Genomic DNA, 26,949 nt, shown 5'->3' with positions numbered 1-26,949 from the left:
TATAGAATCAAAGGAGAATCCAAGGAGAAAGAGACTGGGCCTCTGTAGAAAGACAGATAGCTGTGGAATGTGTTGGGGGATGGGAGCAGAGCACCGTGTTGATACAGGGGAGACAGATGGACATCTGTGGATTAGATGAAGGAGGGGTTGAGATCAGGGGTGAGGACAGATTCCCGTAAGGGAGTAATACGGGTTTGATATCCTGTTACCCTCTTTCTGTTGAACCATAAGATGTAAGGACTGGAGAGAAGGCGTGTCTTAAGTAGGATGTATATAACTGTGACGAAGATAAATGTTTTGGTGTCTGAGTACAGCTGTACAGAACCTTTGGGAATAATTAAACTTGGTTAAAGGTTAAAGGTTCTCTAGTGTCCGTGAGTAATTTATTCTGAAAAATAAGAACCTAACAGTAGCAATGCCTTTAAATTGTTTAACTTGGGTCAAACGTTTCGGGTAGCCTTCCACAAGCTTCCCACAATAAGTTGGGTGAATTTTGGCCCATTCCTCCTGACAGAGCTGGTGTAACTGAGTCAGGTTTGTAGGTCTCCTTGCTCGCACACGCTTTTTCAGTTCTGCCCACAAATGTTCTATGGGATTGAGGTCAGGGCTTTGTGATGGCCACTCAAATACCTTGACTTTGTTGTCCTTAAGCCATTTTGCCACAACTTTGGAAGTATGCTTGGGGTCATTGTCCATTTGGAAGACCCATTTGCAACCAAGCTTTAGCTTCCTGACTGATGTCTTGAGATGTTGCTTCAATATATCCACATCCTCCCTCATGATGCCATCTATTTTGTGACGTGCACCAGTCCCTCCTGCAGCAAAGCACCCCCACATGATGCTGGGATGGTGTTCTTCGGCTTGCAAGCCTCCCCCTTTTTCCTTCAAACATAACGATGGTCATTATGGCCAAACAGTTCCATTTTTGTTTCATCAGACCAGAGGACATTTCTCCCGAAAGTACAATCTTTGTCCCCATGTGCAGTTGCAAACCGTAGTCTGGCATTTTTATGTTGGTTTTGGAGCAGTGGCTTCTTCCTTGCTGAGCAGTCTTTCAGGTTATGTCGATATAGGACTCGTTTTACTGTGATATACAGTATATATACTTTTGTACCGGTTAACTCCAGCATCTTCACAAGGTCCTTTGCTGTTGTTCTGGGATTGATTTGCACTTTTCGGACCAAAGTACGTTCATCTCTAGGAGACAGAACGCGTCTCCTTCCTGAGCGGTATGACGGCTGCGTGGTTCCATGACGTTTATACTTGCGTACTATTGTTTGTACAGACGAACGTGGTACTTTCAGGCATTTGGAAATTGCTCCCAAGGATGAACCAGACTTGTGGAGGTCTACAATTTTTTTTCTGAGGTCTTGGCTGATTTCTTTTGATTTTCGTATGATGTCAGGCAAAGAGGCACTGAGTTTGAAGGTAGGCCTTGAAATACATCCACAAGTACACCTCCAATTGGCTCAAATAATGTCAATTAGCCGATTAGAAGCTTCTAAAGCCATTACATAATTTTCTGGAATTTTCCAAGATGTTTAAAGGCACAGCCAACTTAGTGTATGTAAACTTCTGACCCACTGGAATTGTGATACAGTGAATTATAAGTGAAATAATCTGTCTGTAAACAATTGTTGGAAAAATAACTTGTGTCATGGACAAAGTAGATGTCCTAACCGACTTGTCAAAACTATAGTTTGTTAACAAGAAATTTGTGGAGTGGTTGAAAAATGAGTTTTAATGACTCCAACCTAAGTGTATGTAAACTTCCGACTTCAACTGTATGTCGATGATATGAAATGGCTAGTCCTGTATGGGTAGCCATTTACGTGCCTGCTGTTGCTGGGTTTCAAGGTATATACTACTAATATAGACTATTGTAGTGTCAGGGCCAAAAAGGGGTCTTGTACTGTAAGTGGTTTGTTGCGTCCATAATGGCTCAATTATCTATGGCATTAGGCCTTTGTAACTGGCCTGAGAGCGACTGGGTCCTGCATAATGGGACATTATCTTGAGGTTACTCAAGGATAGACACTCAGAGAGAGAGAGAGAGAGAGAGAGAGAGAGGGAGAAAGAGAAAGCCGAGAGAGACAGATTTACAGCAAAATTGCTTTGCTGTTAAAGACCTCTGTTCAAGATGGGGGTGGTAAGTGCTCTGGATAAGAGTGTCTGCTATATGAAATAAATGTACATCTAAAAAGTAATTGAGATGATGACCATGTGACCCAGGAAAAACTCTGTCTGAGTCCAGCCAACTCGTCATGAACTATTAACCAATTGAAAACACCCAATCTTGGGTGAGTGCTTAAATAAAAAGTAATTGGATCTGGCAAGCAGTAAAGGTACAAGCTGGGATCCTGTGATACAAAGGGAATGTGAGCCCTGGTCAAAAGTAGTGCACTACATAGGGAATAGGGTGCCATTTCAAATGCAAGACCAGTCCCAGTACTCCCATGACCTCCCAAACCCACAGAACAGTCGTCTGCAGTCTAAAACAGGGCCTGCCCAAAATGATTTACTGTATATGCACGTAACCCTTTGGAGTTTGGGCTGCCAAAAGCAGCACAACATACCTTGAAAAGGGAATCTTTTCAGACACAGCCCCAGTACTGAGACCTACAGATCAGTTGTCTGTTAGCTGTCTAAAAGGAGGGCAGGAGAAGGCTGTAGACAGACTGAGAGGGTGATGATGGATGCAGTGGCAGAAACTTGGCACCGAGGGTGGAGGGAGGCCAGCTCAGAGGGTGCCAGAGAAATGCCAGAGGGCTCCGCTGTGTTGGCATGGCCTGTTATTGGAGCAGTCACAGGCATCAGTGACATGCCAAATGCCACCCTCGCCTGAACAGTGGCACTAAACAGTAAGTAACCAGTAAAAGAAAAATAATAGCCATCTGCACTAGTGGTATGTGGTTGGATGGTGTCCTAGGTGTGTGTGTGTGTGTGTTTGGTTTTAGTGTTCTTGTGGGGACCAGAAGTCCTCACAAGGATAGTAAAACAAGGAAAATTCGGACAAGTGGGGATATTTCACCAGGCCCAACAAGGAAAAAGGCTATTTTAGGGGTTAGGTTAAGGGTGAGGATTACAATTAGAATTAGGGTTAGGGATTGGGGGTGAGGTTTAGGTTTCGAGGTTAGGGGTAGGTTTAGGAGTAGGGGTTAAGGTTAAGGCTAAGGAAAATAGGATTTTGAATGGGAATAAATGTTTTGGTCCCATAAGGATAGTGTGTGTGGTGTGTGTGTGTGGTGTGTGTTGTGTGGTGTGTGTGTGTGTGGTGTGTGTGTGTGTGTGTGTGTGTGTGGTGTGTGTGTGTGTGTGTGTGTGTGTGTGTGTGTGTGTGTGTGTGTGTGTGGTGGTGTTGTGTGTGTGTATGTATGTATGTGTGTTTATGTGAGATAAAGGGTGACATTTTGACTCTTCAACTTAGCATATGTTGTAGTCCAAATAGTGTTTAGTTTCAAATACACTGTGTGGCAAAGCTCTAAACCTAAATATAGACTTTCTACCCTCGCATGGATGTCAAGCTGCACAATTAAAAGCTTCTGGAATACATGAAACAACATATTGGGTGAAAAATCTAAATCCTCCCTGTTGGCTTTTCATTCGAATCAGAGGTGGGATTCATCCCAACAACTTTCATTCTCTATTCCCTCCCTTCTAGAATCTAATACACTATGATATGCCATCAATCCACACATCGTCAAAATTGATCTATTTTACAAGTCGACTTGTTCTCACTACCTTTGATCAGTGGACTTGAAGTGGTAGAAAATATTTTTTTGAATATTATCAACGGGAAAAAATTGTTTCGAAAATATTGTTGAGGTACAATCCTGACATGGGCACAGCCATTAACCGGTTGATGATCATGTTCAATGGGAGGCATCTAAAAATAATTGCAGGCTGCTTCATGTGATCTAGTGGAGGTTGCCATGACAACCCTGCTTGTTTTCATGTCAAAGGGGCCAGCTGAGACTATGCCAGCTCTGTAGCGGGATGGAGTGAGGCAGGGAGGGATGGAGTGAGGCAGGGAGGGATGGAGTGAGGCAGGGAGGGATGGAGGGAGCCAGAAAGAGGAATAAAAACCCAGGGCTGTCAAGTCACTCTCTCCTTTTCCTCCTCCTCTTCCTCTCGCCCAATCTTTCTCTCCATCTTTATTCTCTCCCTCTCCATCTCTCTCTTTCTCTCCATCTTCCTCTTTCTCTCTCTCTTCATCTTTCCCTTCCTCTTTCTCCCTGTCTTTCTCTCCATCTCTCTCTCTCTCTCGCCCTCCAGCTCTCTCTCTCTCCATCACAAAATGTTTCTTAATCTCTTTGCAACCTGGCCTCAGGGAAATTTGTAGGATTTGGTATGTAAATTAGTTCCCTCCATTTAGTATGATATATTACTTGACGTTAGGTTACGTCATGAATTGAAAAGCGGTCGTACAATATCATACGAATTGGATGAAGTAACTTATCATTCGTATTATACATCTTTTTCTGAAACCAGGCTGCTTAGGAGGTACATTTTTGGTTAGCTGAACAAATTACAAAGGTTAGGAGAATTTACTGAAAAGGTTAGGAGAGCTAACAACAAAGGTTAGGATAATTTACATAGCAGGTTAGGTGAATTAAGTTAAGGAAAAGGGTTAGCTAAAATGTTACAGTTGTCTCCAACACGTAACCTTTGGATTGCTAGACGGTATATTCCCACCCATCCGACCTCCATCATTTTGTTTCTGTCTTAAGTAACCAGACCATTATTGCATTTGTAACGTAATATATCATACTTGGAGGTGCAAAAATAAAATATAAAAAAGTAAATGTCTGTCCAATGAGTCCAGTCTGCTCTTTGCCCAGTATCTACTGTCACTCCCATCTGTACAGAGAAGAGAGCCTAATACATGGGCGTACCACTCCTGGCTCCATGGAAACACAACGTCTTTCAGGGACACACAGTCTGTGGACTTTGACTCATTTTCACTATTTTCTTACTGTGGCCATGTTCAAGGGTACTGATGCTGAGGCTGATTATCCCCCCTCTCCGCTCCCCTCCTCTGCCTATCCACAGACACTAGCAGCCAATCCCAACTAACCCCCCCACACACACACTCCCCCCTCCCTGCTGAGCTAAAAATGGAAACGCTAAAAATAGACGGCAGAGATTTTTCACTTGAGAGAGCAAAAATTACCTGGAGCCAAAATATGTCAGGCGGAGGCCTGTCGATAGGCTATTTATAGTGTTGGAACATGTGTAATCGGTCACAACGTGACAAGTGCAATTACAGAAGGAGACGTTGACATTTGTTCAGCCAATGTTCATATTATTTTTATAGACCCTGAGTGAATGGCAATCAAAACACTGCGTTGTGATGTTATTTCAGTACCGAGTCAACTGCACTCTTTTTGCTTAAATTGCACATGGTTCAGTGCCCTGAGTAAGAACACATACAGGCCAGAATTCGCACGCACGCACGCGCACGCACACACACACGCAAACACACACACACCAACTGTCAGTTTATTTTGTCTTTTCATGAGTTTGATTATTTTTTGTTTTCATCTTATATTGTGCCAAATCCAGTATGATAGCCAAGACGTAGAAAACAAAGCGACTTCTTCCAGGAAATAGCAGATCAACCAAAAAATTGCCAATATGAATTTAGTAGTATATTTCTAATTAAGATTTCATTTAAAATCAGTCGTGGCGTTGATTGTAGTGATACACGTTACACATTTCCTCTTGCATGTGATGCCAGCCTCTGGGGCTCAGTGGGATTGCTAGGAATAGAAATGTTCAGATCAATGGTGTACGGATGGGTACACCGTCCATCGTTGGAGCGCTCGGCCAAGCCATAAAAAGTCTTCATTAAGACCCCTCGTCCCCAACAATATTATCTTCCTTGTTAGTACTGATTGACTGATTTATTTATTTATTACTATTAGTGTATCATGAGAAATATACATAATGGGCCACTGAAATCTACAATGTTATGTTTGTTATTGTTTTGCCAGTAATGTGATGACTCAGCACAGGAGCACTGGCAGCCTAGCCTCATTTGGCCTAATTCTTAAAAGAGATGGATGTTTTTAAAAGCGTTTTAAAAGCAAGCGTGCACCAGAAATTACAATAATGTTCAGCGCCACTCTTCGATCTCCCTGAAAACAAAGGCCTTGTGATCAGGATCTGAAATACCGTCTAAAACGGTAACCTAGCTGATTAATGCACAAAGGACAATGCTAAAGCCAGAGAGGTTTGTCTGAAATGGAAATGTGTGCTTACTGAAGGGGATTCAGTTCTGTCTTTCTGATGTGGCTAGGAAGTGTCTAGGCTAGGGATGCAGTCTGTGTAGGATAGATGGTGTTCCTTTCCAAAAGGGTGGAGTGTATACTGGTGGTATTATAATCCCCTTGGCATGGTAGTAAGAGCAAGACAGAGAACGACACAGAGCAGAGTGGCTACGGATAGGTGTGTGTGTGTGTGTGTGTGTGTGGGGGGGGGGGGGTAAGCTCTGTATTACCTACAGTGCTCTAAGAAACGCATCACACACACCGCCACATCAATTCATTTCCACACTTTGCTTTTTATCAAAACTAACTTGCAAGCCTTTCATCTTGCACATTTTCCATTCCAGCCTATTTTCAAAGAAATAACACAGGAAAAACCAATGTACTCCGTCTGCCTTTTGCATCGTTCTTGAATTGCAGTGGCATTTGCAATGGCATTTAAAAAAGAAAATGAACTTCAATTTTCTCAACAACAAAAAAATATTTAAATGTATTTGGGTACATATTCCCATTCTAAATCAACTAATATGGCAGCTTAATGACTTTAAATATGTTGTACCATTTTGATACCATTGTGCCACCAGTAGAAGTAGTAACACCGATGATAATCTCTCACGGAAAGACTACGTAAACATGAATGGTACTGTAGGTCTGTCATGACAACAGGATGTGTGCGATAATGAGCAGTATTAGTTTCCCAGGTGTTAGCATCTTTTACATTTCGGAAGGGGAGGGGACATTTGGCCTACCCCTAACTTGCAAAGAGAGAGGGTGGGAGCTCTTCGTTCCAGGTTCCGATCCTCGTTTTGTCTCTTCTCTTAACACGTATGGACCCAGAACTTAATCGAGCATCTGACCAAATACGCAAGACTTTGGTTCTGGGTTAACTGAGATTACACCATTTGACAGTTACACCAATGATACATTTTAGGTCAAATAGGATTTTCTGAAATGGAGGTCACAGATGCTCAAATCTAACCTAATTAACCCTTTAAAAATAATTTACTAAAGTGATATGATTAATAATTTTGCTCACAATGTAATTTCCCTTCATTTAAATTGAGTAACACCAAGTGACACTTTTAATCAAATTATCAATGGAATCCTCAAATGTATGACAGACTAAAAGGGTGTGATTAGCTAATACTTAATATAGACCCCTCCCCCAATAACAATTTGCCACTAGAGGGAACGCTAAAGATCCTTGTATATCTTTGTAATCGTTGTCATTTTTAAGGCGGTAACACCAATGACATTAAACTTCTGGACACATGATATATACAATATATACAAGTAGTTTGTTTACTTTCTATCATAAAAAAATAATAGATATCTAAATCTCAAAATCCCTGAAACACAACTCTACTGGGTCACTACCGGGACAAGCAAATTTGCTTGCTCTAAGTACTTTAAAGATTGCTCTAAGTACTTTAAAGATACAGTCCGCCCCATGGCCGTTGTTATTGTTTTGTTGACGAAGCCGAGGTGGGGAGCGTTACGCATCGAGGTAAAAATTGCAGTCCATATTGTGCTGTTCTATCGCTCGTGCAGTGACGTCAGAGGGGAAGAAAACGGTGTTTGTTGTTTGCAGTAACTTCTTTGTTGTTGTATAATATCCCAAACTGACGTGGCCGTTTCACCAATTAAGGATTCTAGCTTTAAACAATGCATAAACAGAAAGTTTTGCTGTATAAATGACTTGCATTACGTTTTATCATTGATAAACAGACCAATGTAAACAAAAACATGTACGATGTGTAACTATTTGGGATAGGGGGCAGTATTTTCACGTCCGGATGAAAAGCGGGCCCAAAGTAAACTGCCTGTCACTCAGGCCCAGAAGCATATCATTGGTAGATTTAGATAGAAAACACTCTAAAGTTTCTAAAACTGTTAAAATTATGTCTGTGAGTATAACAGAACTGATACGGCAGGCGAAACCCCGAGGACAAACCATCCCCCCCAAAAAATGTTCACCTTACCACTGTTTTCAATGGCTAGTACTATAATTATAAGCCCAAGTCCTCCCAAATTGCAGTTCCTAGGGCTTCCACTAGATGTCAACAGTCTTTAGAAAGAGTTTCAGGCTGGGTTTTGGAAAAATGACCCAGAAATTGTAGTTTTTTTTAGGTGGCTCCCATTTTGGCTGTAGTGTTTCCAAGCGCGTGGAGGAAAGCGCATTCTTTCTTATTTATCTCCGGTAATGAACATACTATTCTCCGTCTTAAATTTGATCATTTATTTGCATATTAGGATACCTAAGGTTTGATTATAAACGTTGTTTGACTTGTTTAAGTTTATTAGTAACGTTTGGGATTCATTTTGTATGCATTTTGTTTTTATGGATATAAGTTTTTAAGTTTTTATGGATATAAAGAAGGACATTATCGAACAAAAGGACAATTTGTAATGTAACTGGGACCTTTTGGAGTGCCAACAGAAGAAGATCTTCAAAGGTAAGGCATATATTATATCGCTTTTTCTGACTTTCGTGTCGCAACTCCCTGATTGAAAATGATTTGTTATGCATTTGTGTGCTGGGCGCTGTCCTCAGATAATCGCATGGTTTGCTTTCGCCGTAAAGCCTTTTTGAAATCTGACATGGCGGCTGGATTAAAAACAAGTTAAGCTTTATTTTGATGTATTGCACTTGTGATTTCATGAAAGTTTAATATTTATAGTAATTTAATTTGAATTTGGCCACTCTGCCATTTCACCGGATGTTGTCGAGGTGTCCCGCTAGCGGCACGCCTTTCCCAAACAGGTTTTAAAGTGTTTTTCATGGTTGCAAATGCGAGGGATGCAAATGCTACCGCAATTCAAAAATGACCCTTTTAGCTCCTTAGATGTACTGCCACACTCTCCTGGGCCCGTATTCATTAAGCGTCTCAAACAGGAGTTCTGATTTATGATCAGTTTCGTCTTATAGATCACAATGAATTACAAGGATAGGGGGCACCTGATCCAAGATCAGTACTCCTACTGTAGAGACGCTTTATGAATACAGGCCCTGGACTTGTTGGCTGATAGTCTTCAATTAGTGTGCAAACCAAATTGGTCACTTACACAAGACAATGCATATTCAGTTTGCAGCTGTTGGCTGAAATTCTCCTGACTGCCCACAAACAAAATCTTAGCCCATTGGAAATTCATGAATTGCATTTCAATTTACTTCCTGAACAGACTGAATTCCAGACGGAATTGACTCCAACCCCATTGCTTGGTGCCTACCATAGATATAGAATTATGTTCTAGGAATTATATTTCTATGGTAGACGCCAAACAGCAGGGTTGGAGTCAATTCCGTCTGGAATTCAGTCTGTTCAGGAAGTAAATTGAAATGCAATTCATGAATTTCCAATGGGATAAGATTTTGTTTGTGGGCAGTCAGGAGAATTTCAGCCAACAGCTGAAATTATATGTATATTATATGTATATGGTACCTTCATAGGGGGGATGGGTAGAGGCTTGCCCTGCATGTCCAGGGAGATGTAGGTGAAGAAGGCTGTGACGGCCCGGTACTTCCCCTTCTCAGCCTCTATCAGAGGATCGGCGTCCACAAACACCTCGATCTCCATAGACTTGTTACTGGCGAATGTCGCCCTCCCCGAGACAGTTACCACACAGCCTGGAGACGAAGAAGGAACATTTAAGAAGGAACATGTACCCTTTAACATAACAGCAATACTGCAGCATGCAATTACCACACATAGCAAATTTGACGTGATATCTACATAAATAATCGCTACCTTCTTGTGGACATTGTTCAAAGGGAAGTTGAGACATCCCGCGGCTAGAGGATTTGTCAGTATTACAGCGATTTAGCCCATGCTGTGCATTACTACAAGTAAAATGTTGCCAATGGTATGACAATAATAGTCAGAGGAGTTGGCTAAAGTACAGGGTTCTGGAAGTGAATTAGACCTCTGAACCTGTGTTCCGGTTCAGATTTGCGAGAGATTAAAGTCAAACTATGAATAGGCACAGGAATTACAAGTTGAAGGTTCCAAGATGCCAGGCAACAGTTTAGAATTTGGCTTTGCAAGGCCGAAAAACAACAACACTGGCTTCGTTACATGTTTATTACAAAGTCATTCAATGACTTGTACAACACAATATCTGGTGCCTGTGCCTCTGAGTGAAAGATATCATGAAAAGTAAGAACACATCTTTATTTCTAAGCACTGAACAACTCAACTTTTTTAATGTTCCATCCACCCAGGGAATAATTAAGACTTATTTGTTTTTCATCCTTGTTCACTTTTATCTCAGCCAACAATGTTTAACAACTACAAAGTGCTCACAGCAGCATATCCTCCGGCACAAGATGACAACTAAGTGGGAATTTACATCTGGTTGGTTTTGCTAATGGTCTTTGTTGAGAACATAGACACTGAATATAATCGGTGCTGTAAAAAAAATATATATATTGGTTGACCACTTTATGGTGTATTAAGAAGAAAAATGTCGTTTTTATTGTTCAAAGTTTTTAAAGTAATAATTTTTTAATCAACATTTCAATGCATCCACAACATTCACAATAAAACTGAACGGAAAACATTAAAAAAATGTGGACGTGAACCTGAAAGGCCAAACAGGCAGTATATCTAGAAAGTACATCTGCCGCTGGCACTGAGACCAGAGACTTTGCACAGACGTGCGTCAACCATGCCAGGAACCACACTCGTCATCCAAAGTTTCCCTCTCACGTCTGCTCGCTTTGATCTTATCAACTCTGGATCTCATCACAATTTCACCTCTTTTTATTTTTCCATTACACTCGGCCAGATGAGAGAGACAGCCTTACGAGACATGCCTCTCCTGTAATGCCTGAACTACTGAAAATACAGTCTATACAGTCAGGGGGCCTCAACTCGGCACCACGAGTTCTGATGGTTTTTGCTTTGGGTCTAGTACTGGTCTCAAGTGGTAAACACACTCACCCTAGATCTTTCAAATGGTCCTGATTCTAGTCAGTACAGAAACAGTGACACAAACACAAAAGTAGTCCAGTAATAGCCCAATGAAACCCTTCAACCGCCTAAGATCAATGTCCGCGCACCTGCAGAAATCGAATTAGCGTCATAAAAACATCCCCGTCAAAATCTCTCTGTTTAAGTTAGCGATATCTGCGTCTCAATCCACCGCATCCGCCGATGTAACAGTTCCACATCTGCGGTGAAAGGTCACAGAGTTAGAGCGGTGTTTGTCAGACCATGACACAACAGCGAAAATCGGCCTCCTCACAAAATTGTCTGTAGTCCGAACAGTTTAGGCTAAACACTAATATGACCCCTATGTGTAAAGGTGAGACTCTCATGAACACGTACATGTCGGTTGTAGGCCTCACAAGACTCGTCTCAAGGTCCCCCGGTACCAGGGAGATTATCAGATTATCTAAAAAATGAATGGCAGTATATATGGAGACTGTTTAGTGACAAAAATAAGAGGTTAAATACATGTAAAAAAAAAATTATAATAATCATGTTTCCTGGTCTTTCTTATATCTCTCAGATATAGGTTAGACACTTCAGAACAAACTTCCTTTAGATTTTTTGGGAGGGACTATCTGTTGTTCCATCTAGTGAATTTGTTATTCAATGAGCTTGTATAACATCAAATACTTTTTAATATTTTTTTTTATAACTCAAGGGGTGTTAAAATTCTAAATCAAATAGCAAAATAATCCTTGGTACGACCTTCTTAAAACAATTCAATATAAACTCATCAAAAAAAGAAACGTCCTCTCACTGTCAACTGCGTTTATTTTCAGCAAATTTAACATGAGTAAATATTTGTATGAACATAACAAGATTCAACAACTGAGACATAAACTGAACAAGTTCCACAGACGTGACTAACAGAAATGTAATAATGTGTCCCTGAACAAAGGGGGGGGTCAAAATCAAAATTAACAGTTAGTATCTGGTGTGGCCACCAGCTGCATTAAGTATGGCAGTGCATCTCCTCCTCATGGACTGCACCAGATTTGCTAGTTCTGGAGGGAATGGCCCTAGCCCTCACCCTCCGATCCAACAGGTCCCAAAAGTGCTCAATGGGATTGAGATCCGGGCTCTTCGCTGGCCATGGCAAAACACTGACATTCCTGTCTTGCAGGAAATCATGCACAGAACGAGCAGTATAGCTGGTGGCATTGTCATGCTGGACAGTCATGTCAGGATGAGCCTGCAGGAAGGGTACCACATGGGGGAGGAGGATGTCTTCCCTGTAACGCACAGCGTTGAGATTGCCTGCAATGACAACAAGCTCAGTCCGATGATGCTGTGACACACCGCCCCAGACAATGACGGACCCTCCATGTCACGAATATCACCGAAGGTGGCTCCCCTTCCCGTTCGGGCGGCGCTCGTCGTCGCCGGTCTACTAGCTGCCAAAGATCCCTCTTTTCCCTTTTCGTTTGGTTTTGTCTATTTGTTTTCACCTGTTCCTTTTTGGGTTTTTTGGGTTGGGGTTATTTAAGTTCGGTTAGCCCGCTTGTGTTTGTGCGGGCTTGTTACTGTTTATGTTAGAGGTGTACTCTGTTTATTGTTGGGTTTTCGCTGTCCGGATTTGCCAGTTGCACTTGGGTTTGGTATGTTACGCCTGTGTTCGGCGTCACCCATTGTACGTGTTCCTGTTTTGAACATTAAAGCGTTTTTTCCCCCAGATACTTCTGCTCTCTGCGCCTGACTCCACACCCATCCTCTTCGAGCGTTACACTCCACCTCCAAATCGGTACAGGCCTAGGTGTAACGCTCATTTCTTCGACGATAAACGCGAATCCAACCATCACCCCTGGTGAGACAAAACAAGGGTGCGTTCTCAGCCCTCTCCTGTACTCCCTGTTCACCCACGACTGCATGGCCATGCACGCCTCCAACTCAATCATCAAGTTTGCAGACGACACTACAGTGGTAGGCTTGATTACCAACAACGACGAGACGGCCTACAGGGAGCATTAGGTGAGGGCCCTCGGAGTGTGGTGTCAGGAAAATAACCTCACACTCAACGTCAACAAAACAAAGGAGATGACCGTGGACGTCAGGAAACAGCAGAGGGAGCACCCCCCTATCCACATCGACGGGACAGTAGTGGAGAGGGTAGAAAGTTTTAAGTTCCTCGGCGTACACATCATGGACAACCTGAAATGGTCCACCCACACAGACAGCGTGGTGAAGAAGGCGCAGCTGCGCCTCTTCAACCTCAGGAGGCTGAAGAAATTCGGCTTGTCACCAAAAACACTCACAAACTTTTACAGATACACAATCGAGAGCATCCTGTCGGGTTGTATCATCACCTGGTACAGCAACTGCTCCACCCATAACCGTAAGGCTCTCCAGAGGGTAGTGAGGTCTGCACAACGCATCACCGGGGGCAAACTACCTGCCCTCCAGGACACCTACACCACCCGATTTCACAGGAAGGCCAAAAAGATCATCAAGGACAACAACCACCCGAGCCACTGCCTGTTCACCCCGCTATCATCCAGAAGGCGAGGTCAGTACAGGTGCATCAAAGCAGGGGCCAAGAGACTGAAAAACAGCTTCTATATCAAGGCCATCAGACTGTTAAACAGCAATCACTAACATTGAGTGGTTGCTGCCAACATACCTACTCAACTCCAGCCACTTTAATAATGGAAAAATTGATGTAATAAATGTATCACTAGCCACTTTAAACAATGCCACTTCATATAATGAGTAATGTAGGGTATGTAAACATCTCATATGTATATACTGTACTCTATACCATCTACTGCATCTTGCCATCTTGATGTAATGTATCACTAGCCACTTTAAACAATGCCACTTTTANCTGTACTCTATACCATCTACTGCATCTTGCCATCTTGATGTAATGTATCACTAGCCACTTTAAACAATGCCACTTTTAAATGTTTACATACCCTACATTACTCATCTCATATGTATATACTGTACTCTATACCATCCACTGCATCTTGCCTAAGCCGTTCTATACCATCACTCATTCATATATTTTTTTATGTACATATTCTTATTTATTCCTTTACACTTGTGTGTATAAGGTAATTGTTGTGAAATTGTTAGGTTAGATTACTCGTTGGATATTACTGCATTGTCGGAACTAGAAGCACAAGCATTTCCCTACACTCGCATCAACATCTGCTAACCATGTGTATGTGACAAATAAAATTTGATTTGCTTTGATTTCAGGGAGTTGGTCTGATGGGAATCCCTGATGCTTGAGGAACAATAGAGGAGCAATAGAGAACAAAACAGAAAAAAGGCCCTCCCCACTTGTGATGTCATGATTTACCTGGACTAGCTATTGAGATTAGCCTTTTGTTACATATACAGTGGGCAAAAAAGTATTTAGTCAGCCCACATTGTGCAAGTTCTCCCACTTAAAAAGATGAGAGAGGCCTGTAATTTTCATCATAGGTACACTTCAACTATGACAGACAAAATGAGAAAAAAAATCCAGAAAATCACATTGTAGGATTTTTTATGAATTTATTTGCAAATTATGGTGGAAAATAAGTATTTGGTCACCTACAAACAAGCAAGATTTCTGGCTCTCACAGACCTGTAACTTCTTCTTTAAGAGGCTCCTCTGTCCTCCACTCGTTACCTGTATTAATGGCACCTGTTTGAACTTGTTATCAGTATAAAAGACACCTGTCCAACCCTCAAACAGTCACACTCCAAACTCCACTATGGCCAAGACCAAAGAGCTGTTAAAGGACACCAGAAACAAAATTGTAGACCTGCACCAGGCTGGGAAGACTGAATCTCAATAGGTAAGCAGCTTGGTTTGAAGAAATCACTGTGGGAGCAATTATTAGGAAATGGAAGACATACAAGACCACTGATAATCTCCTCGGTCTGGGGCTCCACGCAAGATCTCACCCCGTGGGGTCAAAATGATCAACAGAACGGTGAGCAAAAATCCCAGAACCACACGGGGGGACCTAGTGAATGACCTGCAGAGAGCTGGGACCAAGTAACAAAGCCTACCATCAGTACACACTACGCCGCCAGGGACTCAAATCCTGCAGTGCCAGACGTGTCCCCTGCTTAAGCCAGTACATGTCCAGGCCCGTCTGAAGTTTGCTAGAGAGCATTTGGATGATCCAGAAGAAGATTGGGAGAATGTCATATGGTCAGATGAACCAAATATATACTTTTTGGTAAAACCTAACTCGTCGTGTTTGGAGGACAAAGAATGCTGAGTTGCATCCAAAGAACACAATCTACTGTGAAGCATGGGGGTGGAAACATCATGCTTTGGGGCTGTTTTTCTCCAAAGGGACCAGGAGCGACTGATCCGTGTAAAGGAAAGAATGAATGGGCCATGTATCGTGAGATTTTGAGTGAAAACCTCCTTCCATCAGCAAGGGCATTGAAGATGAAATGTGGCTGGGTCTTTCAGCATGACAATGATCCAAACACACGCCCGGGCAACGAAGGAGTGGCTTCGTAAGAAGCATTTCAAGGTCCTGGAGTGGCCTAGCCAGTCTCCAGATTCACCCCATAGAAAAATCTTTGGAGGGAGTTGAAAGTCCGTGTTGCCCAGCAACAGCCCAAACATCACTGCTCTAGAGGAGATCTGCATGGAGGAATGGGCCAAAATACCAGCAACAGTGTGTGAAAACCTTGTGAAGACTTACAGAAAACGTTTGACCTCTGTCATTGCCAACAAAGGGTATATAACAAAGTATTGAGATAAACTTTTGTTATTGACCAAATACTTATTTTCCACAATAATTTGCAAATAAATAAATAAAAAATCCTACAATGTGATTTTCTGGATTTTTTTCTCTCATTTTGTCTGTCATAGTTGAAGTGTACCTATGATGAAAATTACAGGCCTCTCTCATCTTTTTTAAGTGGGAGAACTTGCACAATTGGTGGCTGACTAAATACTTTTTTGCCCCACTGTATCAGGTGTTAAATGAGGTGAAAAGGCAACTGGGGGGTCAAATTAAGGGCTCAGTCAATCCATGTAGTGAGAGGGATCTCTCTCTCTCTCCTCTCTCACACACACACACACACACACACACACACACACACACACACACACACACACACACACACACACACACACACACACACACACACACACACACACACACACACACACAACACACAACACAACACACACACACACACACACACATTCAGGGTGATGGATGAGGTGCAGAGAAACAAATTGAACCGCTGCCTCAAACTCCTCTACAGCCGCAAAACGGACTGCCAGATGGGATACATCAGACCAGGAAACTGACTACGTAGAGAACAAGTCACTTACTCTCACCCATCTCCCATCTCCTGCTAGGAAGGTAAGCCTGCACGCCCCAATGTGTCAAGGGAATATTCACCTAAAATCTTCAGGTGTCATATGACCTATATACTGTACATTGCAATTCAAAACGACCAGGTAACGCATACATCGCAAGTAACACATATATATTTACAGCCTTGACACTGACATAGTAAAAAATACAAGATAATTCCTGCTACAAACATTTGAGTATTATGGTGTTTTTGCAACGGAGTTCAGTGCTGTTTTGCGGACCAAAAACATTGTACACCATAAGTCAAAGTCCTGTATAAACACATCATTAATTGTGTGGGTGCAGAGAGTAGGCCAAGGGAACATGTGTTAGACATTGGTGGGACCACCCACAACTCATAGACCAATCAGCTGAAAGCTGCCGCGTTCAAAGCATGCCGGTTTATACAGTCTTTTTCCATCGCCGATAAGCGGAAACACCCCCCTACCTTGTGTGGGTTGAACCACGACATATTCCTGATGCGCTAGCATCCTGCTTGACTCTCCCGTATTGTAAATGTTCTCTAAAAAGACAAACGGTTGCATCCTGTGCGTGTATTCACCGGTGCGTGTATTCAACAGTGATCACACGGTCCGAACACATTGGTTTACGCGGGATGCTGCGAAGGCAGCTGAGTCAGTGACAGTATTGATTGCGTTTTTGTCTAAGAGAGGTCTAAGTGGGTCTCTTGATGGATGAGATGCAGAGGCACCATTTCGACTACACTCTCTTAATGCTAACAGACCACATACCTCTATGGCGGTCTCCAACTGATCCCTACATCGTGGGATGGGAACACCGTGCTTGATGACAACCATAACACTGGCATTACTAGAATAAATACAGCACTGTGTATCTGGATCATGTCATAACACAACAACTTGCTCATTGCTCAGCCTCTAACGGCTACGGTTTTCCAAATCATAGCAAGAAATTCAGACAATTGCTTAGCTTCTAAGGGCTAGTACTTACCACATAACCAACTGTCAGCTCCTTCCATCCATGAAATCTTTATTTATTTTACTAGGCAAGTCAGTTAAGAACAAATTCTTATTTACAATGACAGCCTACCAGGGAACAGTGGGTGAACTTCCTTGTTCAGGGGTAGAATGACAGATTTTTACCTTGTCAGCTCGGGGATTCGATCCAGCAACCTTGCGGTTACCCAACGCTCTAACCACTAGGCTACCTGCCGCTCCTCATCAAATGCACCTCATCAAGTAACATGGCTTCCATGAGATACATGATGAAGAAACTTTTTTTGAGAACAAAACCCATCTCTAAAAGCATGAGCCTGTACAACTAAACAACCAAATAAACCCTGGAATGATAACACTGACGAGGGTTTTATAGGTTTCAAGTTAAACACTGTTAATAAAAGATTCACAAATTGTAAAATCTCTGTCAAGTTCACATCACACAGATAGACTAAGGCAGGTCTGGAGTTTCAGATGGGTAATTGCTGTTGAGCCAAGACTGTGACATGGCATATGGGTCAACAGTGTCACAGATTGGCAGTTTCTCACTCAAATTATGCAGATAGAATATCAATTTTTCAGAAATGAATGTGTCCCTCTGCCGGGTTGAATTGATAATGGCCTTCACCCAAGATCAACAGTACATCAACATTCTATGTGAAGGCTCCTATTGCATTTGCTAATCTGAGAGTATTATGGCTCAAGCAGAGAATAAATTATTCACTGTATTGACATCCCGGTAAGGGAACAGGAATTAATGGATTGTCATCAATGATTTATATCCTCTCACTAGAGCAATAAGCAATATTAGCCTAGCCAGGAATAATGTACATGGGAAATAAGGTAAAATAGCATGTTTTTTACAGATACGGTGCACGGTGTATTGATAAACTAAAATGTGACACAGGTTAGCTAATCCACATGCAACATGCTGTTTGTCGAAGGTTGAAAAATGAAGGCAGTTGAATTTGACACATTCTCAGGTAATGGTGTGTTCTGAAGCTGTTAATCATCAGTTAGCAGGTTAGCCTACACTAGAAGGAGCGCCATGAAAGTAGCTGGGACGTACTGTACCGTTGCACCACAGCAGTCATGCTAATAAACATGTGAATAAATAAAATATATTTAATATAAAGCTGTAAGTAAATCTCCAATCAAGTGAATTACCTGTAATTATGCAGTATGTACTGTATATTATTTAGTATTGACACATTTTGTTCTACATTGCTTGTAGTAAATTGGAGGGGACCAAGGACTAAGATCTGAGGGACACCCGTACGGATAACAGTCCGTTTACCATTTCCTTACCTTGCATGATCTTGCGATGGAAGTTGATGGCATCCACAGAGGCGGTGACTATGTTGGTCTTGCAGTGTCGGGCTGCCACGATTCCGGCCACCTCGTCCATCAGTTTCATTGTCACACCTGGGGAGACCAGATAGCATGTGACTCCTATGTTGTCATTAAATCAAATCTTTCCTCTAATATAATTTCCCCCACAGTATATCAATAAAAGTATTCTGTCTTTCATATACGGCATTGATCAGTTTCAGTGCCATGAGAACATGACCTACTTTGCAGTCTATTTTTCAGACCATTTAAATCACTTTTTTCCCCCTTTTTCACAATGTATTGACAGTTAGCTCATGAAGAGGAGGCACTAGGAATGTCAAAATGGAAGACTGGCATTGGGCCTAGTAAGAAAATGGAACAACTGCATTTGTTTCAGTCCATTCTAATCAAACGCATGATCTCTGATATCGATTTGGAGCCTCAAAATCAGTGGTGCGAATCTCTGTTGCATAGACAGAGAGAGCGAGAGAGAAAGTGAGAAAGAGATAGAGCGAAAGAGAGAGAGAGATTTACAGCAAAATAGAGAGTTAGGAGGGGTTGTACTGTACATCCATTGCTGATGATGCCAGATTGCTGTCGGCTGAGAGTGCACCGAGATAAGGGGAAGGGGGATGGATTTCCTGTGTGGAGACAGGATGTGATGTATGAGGGCTGGCAGACTGTCCAATCATGCCCTTCATGGCCACAGCCAGAGATTGATGCCGACCAGAGGTGTCAGCGCTGACAGGAAGATAGAAAACTCTGCAGAACTCTTGATACGTTCCCCCTGTGCCAGAGAGCTCTATGACAACAAATGGCCTATTCACGCCTACTGATGCACAGACCTAGACACACGTACCTACAAACACCTATGCACATGCACACACACACATAGTTCTGATGAAGACCTAATTACAACGATCAGAACTTCAAGATTGTTTCTTGCAATCAGAATTTATTACGTAGCCTGGTTCTACATGAGAAGTGAGACGGCACAGCTCATTTCCTCTGCGAAGTACCAGACATTTAGACGAGGCCAAATGTAGTCATTATGCTGGTAGCATCTTCAGTGCTGGGAAAGATGCAAAGCCACATTTGAGATTGCTTATGTAATACAGTACCAGACATGAATGCCTGTCACTATCAATGCTTCTCTTGCTGAGGAAACGTAAGCATGGGGTTCTAGGATAGTAGCCATAAGATAGAAACATACACACATCCAGTGGCTTTGAGCAGGTGCTGGAGATCAAAGAGAGCTATAAGTTCATCAAAAATACAAAGATACGTTTTGGCTCACTATGATCTATGCTACAACTTTGAGGTCTGAAAAGTGTTTCATGCAGCTGTTCATATGGGTATGTTAAAGCTGAGAGAACTAATTTTATTAGGTTGCAGCCTGCTGGTGTGCTGCAGTGTGCTTTAACTTGCCTGCAAGAGGTTGCACGTTGAGCAGACATACTGTAGATAGTCATGAATGGGGCTTAATGGTCGTTTTGGAACAGTAAAAAAAGTATAATCTTGCAAGGGTTGAGCCTATAGGCAACACGGCTACCTCCAAAGTGTATACTAGACCAGTGCTATGGCTCTGGAATAGGTTTGATGGCATACAGGTGTGAAAGTAACACATTTTTTCATTTATATTTAACCTTTATTGAACCAGGAAGTCCCATTGAGGAAGGACATCTTTATCAATGGAGACCTGACCAAGAAGGGGCCTCAATACATGTCGTAAAAATAGACAGTATGTGGAAGGCCATTTACAGGAGAGGCAATCACATCCTTTACGTTCTCACCTCCCTCATCTTCACAATGGAAGACAGCAGGAAGCTGCCCTCTGAAAAAAAAAAGTCCCTGCCCGGTTTCCTTTTTTCCCTTGTTTCTCCCATTTGATGTGGTTGTGTATCTAAAAAGGTGACAGCAGCCAGCGTGCTCTCAGTGTGTGGACAGGGGAAGTTATTATCCATCGGTGTAGGCTCATTTTCAATGACCGTGTGTGTGATGAAGCATCATGAGACACTGCATTGTTTTTTCCCCCTCTCAGCCCCACGTGAAAATTGATGGGATCTCACCTCGGATTGAATTTCCCCTGGGTCTAGGGAAATGCCACTTGCATATATTCAGGAGCTGTCGGAAGTCGTGTCTGTGCATGCAGCCGCCCTGCTGCTGCTGCTGCTCACTGCTACCACTTCCTAGCGAGCCATTAATCAGAACTGAATGTAAACAGAACTGGATGTAAACAAGAACAAACTTAAGTGTTTTTCTCTCAAAATACGCACGGTTTATTTTCCTACATGTATTGGTACCTTTGGCTTTAGGCAATGAAGTCCCTCTCTGCCTTTAATCAACGTTTATTAGAACGTTACAGTCCTGGAAATGACAGGGTTATCAAGGAATTCAAAATGGCGAAGTCAAATCTGTTGGAGTCAAGAGTTTTATGTCATGGTGTTTGTTATTCCCTGGTATTTCTTCCTATGCCGAAATATATCTAATGTCTAACACAATGTTATGTTATCACTAATGCTAATAGCGAACACTATGTTATGTTATCACTAATGCTAATGCCTAACACTATGTTATGTTATCACTAATGCCTAACACTATGTTATGTTATCACTAATGCCTAACACTATGTTATGTTATCCCTAATGCCTAACACTATGTTATGTTATCCCTAATGCTAACACTATGTTAATGTTTATCTCCTAATGCCTAACACTATATGTTATGTTATCCACTAATTGCCTAACACTATGTTATGTTTATCCCTAATGCCTACCACTATGTTATTGTTCTCTCACATCGCTAACACTATGTTATGTTATCCCTAATGCCTAACACTATGTTATGTTATCACTAATGCCTAACACTATGTTATGTTATCACTAATGCCTAACACTATGTTATCTTATCACTAATGCCTAACACTATGTTATGTTATCACTAATGCTAATGGATAACACTATATTAAGTTATCAATAATGCTAATGGATAACACCATATTATGGTATCACTAATACTTATGGATAACACTATGTTATGTAAACACTAATGCATAACACTAGCACCTCCCATCGTTTAGCTTGAAAAAGCCCTGCGCCTGGAGACACATCATGAGTTTATACCTCCTCCACAGCCCACCAGACAGGAAATATCTTTCAAATGGAGAGAAAACCCATCTACAATGAAAAGGGAAAGGAAAGGGGGGTACCTAGTCAGTTGTACAACTGAATGCATTCAACCGAAATATGTCTTCCGCATTTAACCCAACCCCTTTGAATCAGAGAGGTGCAGGGGCTGCCTTAATCGACGTCCACGTCATCGGCGCCCGGGAAGCAGTTGTTGTTGGGGGTTAACTGCCTTGCTCAAGAGAGGGAATGCGTAAGAGGTCAGTGTCTCGACTGTATATTTCAAAATATGGCAATAGACGAGAAGGGGGACGGAGCTTGTTGAGATACGACTGGCCTCTCTTTGGATTGACCTCCGACTAGGGCTGTGGAGGTCACAAAATTTCGTCAGCCGGTGATTGTCAAGCAAATAACTGTCGGTCTCACGGTAATTGACCGTTAATTAACAAACACATTTAGCATCTCCTGGCTTCCACACATAGCCTACAAGCCACTGATATAGACCTTTGGAACATCTACATTTTAAAAAGTCTAATAAATCCATATAGCCTGCACCTTCACCATAAATCCATAATTTATTTTAGATAGGTCTAAAGAAGCATGATATGAAGAAAATGTAGTTTATTTCAGAAGAACAGAATAGCATTCTCTGAGTTGAAACCCAGGCTTTAGGATAACAAAGGGAGATCTGGGCAGCGCCAAGGTGCTCGCTCGTCTCCCATCAGCCATGCCCACACTCATGGCCTCCCCAGGATGCTTAGTTATAAACACAGCACTCCCCTACGGACGGGGGTAAATAAAATCTCTCACTCTTTCTCTCTCTCTTTCTGTGTTTCTCATTCTCTCCGCAGCGAGTGCTATAATCAAATGGCTCAACCTGCCTCCTAATGAGGTGTTACCATAGAAACAGGTCCCGTTAATGTTTTCGCAAGTAGCTCCCGAGGTCCTGAAAAGCTACATATTTTATGTATATTTGTCCGCTGTTTTAGAGTTTGCAGCTGTTTCCTGCATAAACAACTTCCCACTGGGCACAGATAACAAGTGGGTGCTGTATTCTACAAATAGCAAGTGGGCGCTGTCATGGTTACCATAAAAATTGCTTCGGCTGATCAAGGGCTGGCAGGAAACAGTGTCACGATACTAGAAATGGCTTCAAAGTTTCAGGGGGATATGGAGAGCAAAAAGGAGGGACAAACAAGGCTTGGATATATGTGTTTTGATCAACAGTGATCACCAACAGTGATTTGACCAACAAATAAATACATAGATATTATTGTTTATTTACATTCTGAACATTTAAGAGACACTTTTATAACAGACAGACTGACTCTAGCACTCAAGACAAGCCAAGGCTGGTGTTAAGTTGATTAACACTTACAGTAAATGACAGTTTGTGTGTGTGTGTGTGCACCCGTCATGTTGGTGATGAGTCAGGTCAATGTGTTTTGTTAGTTTCTGTATCAGCTTGAATTGAAGCAGAATTGAATTGATTGATTGATAAGCACACACACCCACACAAATATATATACACACACACACCATGGCCCCGTTAGACAGCAGGACTACATCTGATTGATGAATGCTACAATATGCCAAACAATTCTGAAATTAAACAAAACCTTCGAATCACCCATGTTTTTTTTCCATTCATTTGTCTATTGTTTAATCAGACTGCCATGATCTCAAAGCCTGTGGCAGTCAACAGCTGTTTCCATGGAAACACGTGTAAAGCTTCCTAACACAAGGAGAGAGCTAGTGAGAGAGAGAGAGAGAGAGAGAGAGAGAGAGAGAGAGAGAGAGAGAGAGAGAGAGACAGAGAGAGAGAAACAGAATGAATGATGGTTGCCAGGGAGAGATATCCTCTTTCTTTCCTCTCACACCAGCTGAGTTAGCCCTCAAGGATTTGAAAGCATTGGATTGGTCTGAGCATGGGCTAGAGAGGAAATGTTCACCTTATTTACACCAGTCCATCTCTTTTAAACCTCTGAGGTTGGGAGTGAATGGATACACACTTTGGCGAAACAGAGAAAGGGAATTCAGCAGCACTAGTGTGGGGAGTCCAGGCTATGGACTGCAGATGGAAGTTGTTCTTAAGCAAAGGATCAGCTTCCCCTACCCAATTCTTAACTTAATCCATTAGCTGATCTAAGATCAGCATCTAGGTCTAGGGGCAGTGTCCGCCTACTCAGAAAAACCTTTTGATGAGGCACTTGTCCTTGACCATGTAAACTGTGGCTGTGACATCCAGTTTGGCTGTGAGGAATAGACAGTCACGGCTCCCTGGGCTGGCCTAGTTTGAAGGACTTCTGAAGTCCAGACTCCACTCTGTCATGGATGGACCCCTTAGGCCCCCCTCTCACTGCCTGAGAGCCTTGTGCTCCCCATCCATCTATTCACTTTCACTGAAATCAATGGTGATTCATCTGCCCTGGACTCATCTCCTGAGTCATTAGAAATCAGTCATTAAAGATGCTGCGCAATCAAAATCATATCTTTTTTTTTTAGATAGTTAATTTAAACTATGTTTTTAATGGTTTATTTTGTTCAGAAAGCAACAAGATTCTTCAGACAAAAACACATGCGCACACACACACACACACACACACACACTGCATTCCAAGGCTTTCCCAGCACATGTACTAACTTTAAAACCCTGCATCAGGCAGCGGCTTCAACCACTGTACTATTAAACCCTGCAGACAAGCTTATTGGTATTCCCAACAACACTCCATAGGACCATCCCCGTCTAGCATGGAAATCCTGCCAGAGATACGATGAAAGAGAAAACCTTCATTATATGAAAAGAGGGAGGGAGGGAGAGCGAGAGAGGGGTAAAATGGCCCACGATGACTTTAGCTGTGTATGATGAGCGATCGATAACTGGTGGCCTGGGAACCTTGTTGCTCCTCATCTGTGATGTGCTCATTACCACAAGAATGGCCATCGGAGAGAGATACAGATCAGCGCACGGGAAAAGTTCTGTGTTTACCTTCTACAGATGGCCGGAGATGGTGTTGAATATCAGATTTTACAGATACTGAGCAACAAAAAAAACAGCCTGCATTCACTTGCAGTCCTTTGAAGTTTCAATCTCTTTAAGCAGCAGCAGATTTGAAAAGGTCTAACTGATAGTCAACGTGACACAGTGATAATGTGTCAGGTCAATGTTGTTGTTGTGCGACAATATTACATTTCCGTATTCATTTGCATTGATCGCTACAGAGGGAACGAAGAAATAAACAGAAAGGAGGAGAGAGAAAGAGACATGGGAAGAGGGGAAAGGATAGATAACAGCAGAGAGAAGAGAGAGAGAGAGAGAGAGAGAGAGAGAGAGAGAGAGAGAGAGAGAGAGAGCAGAGGGGGGGGGGGGGGGGGGGGGGGGGGGGACACAGTTAAGAGGCTGATGTGAAATGTCTGACTTTTTAATTTGGACCCACTGAGGAATGTGTCCAATTAAGAGGCAAATGAGGAACAAGCGGCGGCGTCCATTTAGAATGCAGTTTGTGCCCTTTTCATGCTTCCCTCCTCGCTCACATGGAGTGGCTCATTAAGGACGCTATGCAGAGAACGCTGCTGAGGATGCTAGCACTGTCGTGATTACATAAGACATCCTGGCTGGATGCTGCTGCCTCTGTCTCTCCCTTCCTTACTCTCTATCCGGAATTTACAAACCCTTTAAAACTCTGTTGAATGACACACACACTAGTGATTGAGCGGATTTACTCACCTCCATGTACGAAGCCATGCAGCGTGCAGTCTGAAGGCCCCACCAGATGGATCAGACTGGACTGGCTAAAGCCGACCGTATAGGGCTCTGCAACGCACACGCACAGAAAGAAAAAGGTTGAAATATCAGTATTGAGACAGTTAAATGGCCTCAGTATTACTAAAATAACCAGGAATACTTTGCGAAGCGTTCAAGAATGGAACAATTCCATCCATCCGTCCCAATATCTCTGTGCTGACATGCATGCAGTCTTTTGAAAATCCATACAGACATACCTTTTGTTGTTCTGTCTGTGCAGCAGGTCAAACGAACCAGGAAAATCAAAATTAAATGGAGAAAGAAAAACAACATGCTATTTTACCCACTATTTTACTGTCAGATCAGCTATTCACCAGTAATACACACACTATTGAAATTATACCATACTTTGTACTACTTCGGTTTAAGCTGGCACTTCAACTGATCTTTACTTATTTACTAGAGCAAGAGTGATTTATGTGATGAAATGTATACTTTCTGGTGCCTACATCAAATACAACTAGTAACTACTTTGTGACGAGAGGCAGAAGCACCATGGCCAAACCAACTGAGCCATCACACTTTTACATTCATTTAGTTTACAACTAGGGGGAATTCAAACATGGTTCTCAAACAGAGCAATCTTACATTTTTGTCATTGAGCAGATGCTCTTATCCAGAGCAACTTACAGGCGCAATTAGGGCCTTGCTCAAGGACACATCCACAGATTTTCACCTAGTGGGCTTGGTGATTCAAACCAGCAACCTTTACATGTGTCCCTTTTTACTAACCCAAAGCTCTTAACCCCTAGGCTAAACAGACTTTCTTCTAATGGGTGATATCTATGCTACTGCTCCAATTTAGACACAGGGTGTGTGCCCTCTATCTAATTCTATCTTTGCCATTATGGCAAATGTGCCCTCTATCCAAACCTTAGGGTTTAGATCGTATGGAGGAGATAAATCCCATAAGTCCTAGAGGTCAGAGGTCAGCAATAGGGGTAAGTGGTGTTTACCTGGGGCAGACACAGGCATGAGCAGCTCTCCGTTCCTCTCCTTCGTCTCTAGTCTTTCCATCTTCTGAGCTTCGTAGCGCTTCTTCCCCTCCTCCTCCTGCCCCGGGCTGGCATACTAGAAGGGACACACGCACGGTAACCATCATGTGAGGGAAATGCTAAACTAA

The 26,949-nt window shown here is 42.4% G+C and overlaps 2 protein-coding genes across 5 annotated transcripts in view; one reads left to right on the top strand and one right to left on the bottom strand.

Moving 5' to 3' along the window:
* The window catches only part of tprg1l (tumor protein p63 regulated 1-like), a 325,294-nt gene that overhangs the window by 238,197 nt on the left and 60,148 nt on the right, over nucleotides 1-26,949 (top strand). The window lies entirely within an intron of this gene.
* acot7 (acyl-CoA thioesterase 7) overlaps nucleotides 1-26,949 on the bottom strand; it is a 69,232-nt gene that overhangs the window by 10,245 nt on the left and 32,038 nt on the right. For all 4 annotated transcript variants that reach the window (XM_023990911.2, XM_023990912.2, XM_023990913.2 and 1 more), the window contains 5 exons: nucleotides 26,783-26,897; nucleotides 26,024-26,038; nucleotides 25,749-25,835; nucleotides 18,873-18,989; nucleotides 9,713-9,897 (listed from right to left, as the gene is read on the bottom strand). In XM_023990911.2, coding sequence (XP_023846679.1) covers nucleotides 9,713-9,897; nucleotides 18,873-18,989; nucleotides 25,749-25,835; nucleotides 26,024-26,038; nucleotides 26,783-26,897 — 519 coding nt within the window. The remainder of the gene's footprint in view (nucleotides 1-9,712; nucleotides 9,898-18,872; nucleotides 18,990-25,748; nucleotides 25,836-26,023; nucleotides 26,039-26,782; nucleotides 26,898-26,949) is intronic.

Source organism: Salvelinus sp. IW2-2015, linkage group LG7, assembly GCF_002910315.2.
Source record: "Salvelinus sp. IW2-2015 linkage group LG7, ASM291031v2, whole genome shotgun sequence".
In the NCBI taxonomy this organism is placed as follows: domain Eukaryota; kingdom Metazoa; phylum Chordata; class Actinopteri; order Salmoniformes; family Salmonidae; genus Salvelinus; species Salvelinus sp. IW2-2015.
This window is presented reverse-complemented; position numbering and strand designations above follow the sequence as displayed.